General features: G+C 27.7%; 1 protein-coding gene across 1 annotated transcript; it reads right to left on the bottom strand.

Annotated features, from left to right (window-relative positions):
- Positions 1-3346: 3346 nt before the first annotated feature.
- On the bottom strand, positions 3347-7782 carry LOC106791703 (nuclear pore complex protein Nup107). The gene is made up of 6 exons (XM_014757562.1): positions 6958-7782; positions 6160-6846; positions 5219-6072; positions 4791-5108; positions 4429-4707; positions 3347-4316 (listed from the first exon to the last, which is right to left on the bottom strand). The coding sequence occupies exons 1-6, from the start codon at positions 7481-7483 to the stop codon at positions 4215-4217; spliced, it is 2766 nt and encodes a 921-aa protein (XP_014613048.1). The 5' UTR covers positions 7484-7782; the 3' UTR covers positions 3347-4214.
- Between the last annotated feature and the right edge of the window lie 495 nt (positions 7783-8277).

Below are 8277 nucleotides of genomic sequence, written 5' to 3'. Positions count from 1 at the left end.
ACAAAACGAAGAGAAATCGTAGATGGACGATGCACGTAAAAAAATAAAAAGAAATAGAAGAACAATAAAACAAAACTAAAAACACATCAAAAAAATATCAAGGAATTTTGACTATCCTAAAAATGAAGTTAAAAAGAGAAGAGGAAGAAAAAGAAATGAAGAAATAAATAAATAAATAAATAAATACGTATCTAAAATAATTTATCGTGAGGTTGTAAGTAAACAGAAAAAAAAACAAGAAAAAAGAAATAGGTAAATGCAATATATGTATATACATATACTATGAGTGTTACTTAAAATCGTACACCGTTACGTAAGATATAATATACGTGGATATAATTAAGTAATATTTAAATAATAATACATATTTTTATTATATAAAAATTTTAAAATCAAACTCATCACTGTCGAGGAACGTTATAAAAACATGTATTATAGTTTAAACAATCGAAAATATAATTATAGTACGATACTGTATTAAATATACCTTAAATGATTGTTAACTAATCGAAAAAAAATGTTAATTGTTGTCTAGAACCACTGAGTATAAATTTTATGTACTGTTCTCTTCGAAATCCATCGTTAGACTGACAAAAAGACTATTAGTGATACTTTATCCTCTATGAAAGTTTTTTTATTGAAACTTGTTGTTTCGAGTATTAATTGTGTTATACACATGCGCAACGCTCGGAAAGTCATATAAACAAAATTTAATAAAAATAATTTAATAGAGGACAATGACTCGGTCCAACGGCGAATTTCGAAGGGAACGGTACATAGATCATATACTCCGAGCTTTTATACCATATTAGACAGTTACATCGATTAATTTACAATCATTTCAGGTATATTCAATACAAGTACTGTACTATATTAATATTTGCGATTGTTTCAATTAAAATATATTTTTTTGTAACGTTCCTTGACAGTGATGACTTCAAATTGAAAATTTTCATCTAATAAAATATCAAATTGAAATTTTTTTTTACACTCGACATATATTAATAGATATTTAATGACAGAAGTTTTCTATGTATTATTTTCGTATTTGTTTAATTCACTTGTTATAAATAAAGCTTACAAGTAACGGTGTACGATTTTAAGGGGTACTACTCACTATATACATAATTATGTATGTATATAATCGAGAACTCTCTTTTAAAGAAGAAGACAACAAAATAATAACTGCATATCGGATGTGTACGAGTAGCGTATGAAAAGCAGATAATTAAATAATTAATAATACTAATAATAATATGTAATTAAACATCGTCTATTTTTTTTTGTTATTTTTTGAATCGTTTACGTGTTAAACTAGAAAACAATTAAATATGTATGGTGAATATCTCTAATCCTCGTGTAATATTACTATTCTCTGAAATGAAAATGAGAGGGAAACAAAATTAATAAAAAATATCACACTTTTCAATTTAAGTAATCGAAGATCCTCATATCTCTAGCTTCGAGTGAGCTCGAATATATCTGGTAATTTAAAATGAAAATTTAAAAAAGTTAGAGAAAGAAAAAGAAAGAGAGAGGGAGAGAGAGAGATCTTACTACCTACTATTACTATTAAATACTATTACTATTACTAATAAAACACATTACATACTACTTCACGCATACACATAAAAAATATAAAATAAAATAAAATAAAATAAAAAATCGTATACGAATTTTAATTCGAGAATGTAAACAATAAACGGCATGATTTACACCGTGAAATGAATTATAATGAACGATATATGTATATAATAACACACGTTGCATATATTTTATTATTATTATTTTTATTATTATTATTATTATGGTTATTATTGATATTATTATCATCATCAATATTATTAATTTTAATATACTACTTTTCTTCATTTTCCTTTTGAAATATCATGAATACTTAGTACATATATATACATACCATACTTACACGCACATGCGTACATATATGCAGCATTTAGAAAGAGAAGAAAAAAGGTGAGAAAAGTAAAGAAAAAAAAAAGAAAATAAGAATAAAAAGCATTAACGGATTCTCTAACTCTCTATTTAGCATCTTATTGTGATGTGATACGAAATAAATTATATGTATTGTGTGCGAGAGAAAAAGAGAGGATCTAAATGATGAATGTTTCAACTACATAAGTGTGTTAAGACAATGATCGAACCGTGTAAAAATACATCAATCAATTGCGTATGGTTTCATTTTTCTTTTATTTTTTTTTATCTCTTCTCTTCATTTTATTTCATTTTATTTTATTTTATATTTCTTTCTGATATATTTTCATTTCTTTTAGGATAATTATAAGAAACTTTGAAAGTATTTTTAAGATAACTACTATTAAAAACAAATAAACTCTGTAAGATGTTACGTTTTGAAAGTACATATTAACTTGTCTTGCATCAGCTTTGTGTGTGAAACCAATTTTTATCCCCGTTGGATTGTAATACTGTCTCTCTTTTATAAATGTACAGTCTTCATCTTATTGTTTAATGTAAAATAAAAATGCAAATATAAATAAAAATAAAATAAAAACAAAAAGATGGAGAGAGAGAGAGAGTATAGAAAAAAGAAAATCTAAACAAGAGACCGAATGAAATTATTGTCTCTCTCTCTACGAAAGCACTTTGCAGCATCAAAATACATTATCGTTTGTTTCTTACAATTCTTTATGCTTATCAGAAATCTTCTTTATTTTTTTAGTTTTAAACACGCTTTAAAGCACAATAAAAAATCAGCGGTTTCATTGCTATCGAAAAGCATCGAAAATCATTTTTGTATATTTAATAAAAAAAAAAAGGAAAGAAAATATACAAATTTTCAAGTTACTGTAACAGATCGTAATGCTAATAATAGAATTGAAATATAAAAAAAAAGACTGTTCTCGCTAGCAAGAAAATATTTCTCTAAATATTTCTTTTCGCTTCATACATAAATATATAATAATAATAATAATAATAATAATAATAATAATAATAATAATAAAAAGCTTTGTTTAACAAAATTTTCATTCGTCTAGTATGAGAAAATAAATAAATGATATTACTTTGATATCGCTATTAAAACATAAGTATAACGTAAATAAATCAAATATTGTCCTTTTATCGTAGATATTGGTGTTGAGAATGATTGAAAGATGATATGAATTCAAGTAATTATTAACATCCACTATGAACGTTGTAAACACATTACAATGCATTATAATATTGCCTTTAAATTTTGTTGAATTCGAGAACATGGATCACTTTGTACAATATGAATACCATTGATATGGTGTCATCAATATCTCTGTCACACAAATACATAAACACATAATAATCATATAAATTGCAATTTGCTATAATCCTCGTTTGTTCTGCACGTTTATTAAATAGTACAACATATATTCATGATAACTATTACAACAATAGCATGTAACTATAGTTATGCTACCATTATTATAATTATTCAAATATTTTACAAGAATAAGGATGGTCCTGATTGACGCTAAGAATGCAAATAGAAAAATACAGATTGTTTTCGAAGACAACAGAATTATGGGCAATTGCAATTTATGAAATTAGTGATATTAAAAAAAAAGAAAAAAGAAAGAAAGAAGAGAAAGAAGAAAAATTTAAAACAAAGATATTAGTTGTTCTTACTTGTTATTGTCCCTTCTTAATAACTTCTCCACCAAGTTTCTTTACACTTAAAACTCCATATATCAGAGGCCAACTTCATCAAAAATATATATAATCGACTATTTTTCTTAAAAATATGTCGGAATTAACCTAATAATCTTAACACAATACTTAACACATGTAAAACATAAACCACGACCGTTTGTTCCATAAAAGCGACTAACAATAAGTTACGTTCGCGTTTCAAAATCGTCTCCTGTCAGCTATGATCGGCCAAAATCGCTTCACGATCGATTGATCACGATCGATTGATCACGATCGATTAATCACGATCGATTTATTCGTCATTCCTATCATATATTATTCTCCATGAATCTACTAGACATCTCCGACGTATTACACTGCATTTATTTGCAACTACATAAAACAAACATCTAAAAATAAATACTTATTTGGTAAAAAATGTATTAATTGTTTAATATAAATTATTGAACATTGTATCAAATTTTATATTCACTTCTTGTGGTTGACAATAAACTGATTTTATAAAAAGATTTGTATATTAGAACAAATTACAATAAAAATATTTTACAGCTACTTTACTTTGGATATCCCCATGGATCCTTTTTCTGATCCATCAGAATGAGGGAGGATTCGCAAATTTTTTTAAATATTTCACGAAGTCGTCCTTTAGGGAATACCTGTAAAAAAAACAAGAAAAAATTTCAATTAATTTTTAGATAAATTTTATATAGGTATAATAATAAATAGCAAGTGCTATTTTATTTTATTTTTTTTTTCAGAAATGCATACTTCAAACAATTGATATTGCTCGCACGCAAGGATATCGGCTAATTGTATACAACCGGCATGTTCATTCATTTCAGACATGACAGTATGTAACAATAATGCAATTTTGGGAATGCATAATTTGCGTAATTTTTTTAATTGATATTCCCTTAATACTTCTTCTTCCTGTATTGATGATTCATTTGATTCATTATCGTCAACTTCGTGTGAATTATTGTTGGTATCGACGAGCCAACCACCATCAGGAAATAAAAGAACGTTAAATAAAAGCTGCTTGACTGCCTGATATAGAGAAAAGAAAATATAATTAGTATTAACATTTTTTAAATCTATTTGAAAACTACATTATACAATTTTAAACATACTTTGGTATGATGTTGCATAGTACATTTCCATCTATCTAATTCAGTATTATATTGCGCCTTCTTATGATCATAAGCAACTTTTTCAGTGAATGTTGCATACACTGATAAATCTTCCAATGGAGTTGGTTTACCATGATGGAAGTGATGAAACCATTCCGAAAAGCCTTCCTGTGCGTCAAGATATGTTTTATAACAAAGAAATTCTCTAATAGTACTTGATGCTTTTTTTGATAAATTATCAGTCATTGTAAGGTTTACGAGTGTATTTTCCATAGTTGAATAATCGGACATAACTGATTCAATAGAATCTGGTGGGATCTGAAATAAATGTATATATATATATATATATATATATATATATATAAATATAGAATAGTTTTAAAGATGAAATTAAATTAATGTTATTAATAAATTAATTTCTTTTTTACTTTATTAAAAGCTTTGCGAGCAGCATCGATTTTGTCGTTGGTAAGAAAATATCTTATTAGTGCATTAGTTTGCCACAATGCTTCCTCTCGCTGGTTCCGATAAAAAATAATCCAATCCAAAGCATTGATTTTTTCCGAATCGGCATCTGTGAGAGCACCCTTTAAATCCTCAGATTTAACCTCTGTATTCTTTTGACGTATACTTTCAACAACTGTCTTTGTAATAGCTTCAACATTCAAATTAGCATCTTCGGCAGCAGTCAAACATCTCTTACGTTGTTCGAAATTGGTAATATTTTCTAAATACGAGGCATAATTTGATATTTGATCTTCCTGTGGTAAGGTAGCTGTATAAAATGCAATCAAGATTGGATCGCCTATTTTGATAAGAACTCTAACATACGCCTGTAATACTTTATCTCCTATTTTATCTTTCATATTTTTTCCAGTTTGTCGTAAAAATAGAATTAAATGCGCTAAGAATCTTAAAAACTGAGGATCACAAGTTCCTAGATCAATCATTGTTTCTATTTCTTCCATTAACTTTGGAATTTGATCTAATATTAAATACTTTTGTATAAGATGATCCGGTGTATTAGCTTGAGTGCGTATCAATTCATTTTTGGATGCATGAAGTTCCTTAAATATTTCCTCTAACGAAATATTATTCTTCCAATATTCTTCGGGCATTGGTGCATGATTTTTTGGCATTGTATCTCTTAATTCTGCTTCAACTTTAACATCCAAGAGACCTTTCATATAAGCCCACAATGCATCTTGCCAAGACATAGCTACTTGTAATAATTGTTGAACATTTCCACAAAGACTGGCATAAATAGCACGATAAAACTGACCTGAGTAAGTGAAAATATATAAATGAGAGTAATAATATAATGTTCACTGAGATATTATATAGTGATAATATGCATGAATTTTATTACCTACACGCTTATCCTGCGAAAGTTCCCAAGCACATTGTTTCCAAAGATCTCTATTAGGATTACCTATAATTGGTAATTTAGTATCTGTCAGAGGATTACTATAATTTGGATCGTGATGAGGTACCCATCCTAATAAACATGCAGCTCTCCACGGTTGACCACAATGAATTGATAAAGCTTGCGCTTTTTGAAGACAACCACAACGTACTTCTATAAACATTCTTTTTTCAAGTCTAATGTCATCTTCCTTATCTAAATCATGAATAGGTTTGCCTTCTCTTATAGGAGCATCAGGATCCATAGAAGTTATTAATGGCCTGGAAGATCCAAAAGCCATTCCCATATTCTTATTTTGCAACTGATACAATGTATTTTCCCAAGCAACAGTTTTATCGGTAAAACATTCTATACTTGGCGATCTATTAGCTTGATCTAATGCATTTTTTTCTAACCAATCTATAATCAATTGATATTCTCTTACTTGTCTTTCAGTTTTATATAAATGTTCTATTACATTTTTCTCTGATATATAAGTTACATTGGAATTATCTTCTATCATAGTATCAAAATTTGATGCGTTTACCCTATTTTGATAAAGACAATATATGAGTCTCCATGTGTTTCTTTCATTTTCTAATGATATTTCTTCCATAGATAAGGCTGTATTTTCGACCTTAGCTTGCATACCTATAATAAAGCATACAACAAAGAATAAATACATTAAGCACATAAATACATAAATAAAACGTATTCATGCATTAATCTTACATTACACCTGAATTAAGAAATAAGATTTACCTCTCATTATTTCCAAAGTATCAGTACAACTTTGTATAAAATCAGCAATAGTATCGAACACTTGTAGTTCAGAAAGATGTGCTTGTATGCATTGTAAGAAATCATAATACAATTTAGTATTAACTTCCCGCCATGGTTCGTTGGCTTTCAAAATAATTCCTGTTACACTACTATCTTCCATGATTTCTCGCATGGTCATATCATTCTTTTCTGAACATGCCATTATATCACGTAATTCATGAGGTGCTACAGTCAAAGATATATCTATATCAGAATAATTATGACCCTTCATCATCTTTGTATTAACATAACTTCTGGAAGATATTCTTGGGCTTTGTGTATCATTGAGTTGATTGAGTGTATCTTCGGCATCTTTGCGAGAATGAGCACTTTGTTGCAAAGATATTCTCTTTGGTGTAGTACTTTTAGTACTTAATCTTAAAAATGATTTTCTTTGCGTACTTTCTTGATTCAAAAGTCGTATTGATTGTGCCAAATTTTCTTTCGTATCGGCTACGTTCTCCATTGGAAAATATTATTCTGAATTTATTTATAATAATACGTGATAACAAAGTAACATGTGAAAATATATGTATTATAAGTTAAAAAGTATGATTTTAAAATGAGATATATATACTAGTTTTATTTAATATTAATACACACTTAGATCAAACTCTCTTTCGGAGTTAATTAGTTTGTAAAATTAATTCGGCAGATGACGGTAATGTTGAATTGGCGACCAATAAGGGAACAGCAATAAAGTAAAATAGAAAACTTCTTCGTTTATTGTGCGCAAATTGTTCTACGCAGGCGGTTAAATTTGAAACTGAATTATACAATCGTAGACATATGAAAGCAGGACATGCCGTCTACGTGTTAAAAAATTTATTTTAAATATTAATCACGTGTTTTGATACTGAAATTAAAAAATATACTAATAATCAAATTAAACGCTTTAATTTGTGAATGATTTGTATATGACTAAAAATCAACCAATCAGGGAAGCCGATCGTTGCAGCCTCTACTGACACTCAATAATAATTAATTAAATTTTTTCGATTATTTATTTTTTTCTTTCCAGAATTTATCAAGTGTAAAAACGTATATACCATTGTTGAACTTTTTTTTTTATCTTTGTGTTTTAATTTGTGCTTAATCCAGTATCTTAAAGTAATCATCAAGATTAATTTTCACACTATATGATTATACAATCGGATCACTTCAGGTTGATAAAATTTTAGAGATAACGAAGCCTGTTATCATCCATCTATTCGATCAGAAGAAGCAAGAAAAATCATCATTTTTCTTCAATCTAACAAA

The sequence above is a fragment of the Polistes canadensis genome, unplaced genomic scaffold, assembly GCF_001313835.1.
Source record: "Polistes canadensis isolate GaletaPanama2010 unplaced genomic scaffold, ASM131383v1 scaffold_332, whole genome shotgun sequence".
Lineage (NCBI taxonomy): Eukaryota > Metazoa > Arthropoda > Insecta > Hymenoptera > Vespidae > Polistes > Polistes canadensis.
The sequence above is the reverse complement of the archived record's forward strand: the minus strand, read 5'-3'. Positions and strand labels throughout refer to the sequence as shown.

What these genes read in the sequence shown, in the direction of transcription:
- LOC106791703 (XM_014757562.1), bottom strand. Translation starts at nt 7,483, where the DNA reads ATGGAGAACGTAGCCGATACGAAAGAAAATTTGGCACAATCAATACGA. An exon ending in CTCGCAAAGCTTTTAATAAA is followed by an intron (nt 5,109 to 5,218) that starts GTAAAAAAGAAA and finishes CATTTATTTCAG; the next exon opens with ATCCCACCAGATTCTATTGA. An exon ending in AGCAATATCAATTGTTTGAA is followed by an intron (nt 4,317 to 4,428) that starts GTATGCATTTCT and finishes TTTTTTTTACAG; the next exon opens with GTATTCCCTAAAGGACGACT.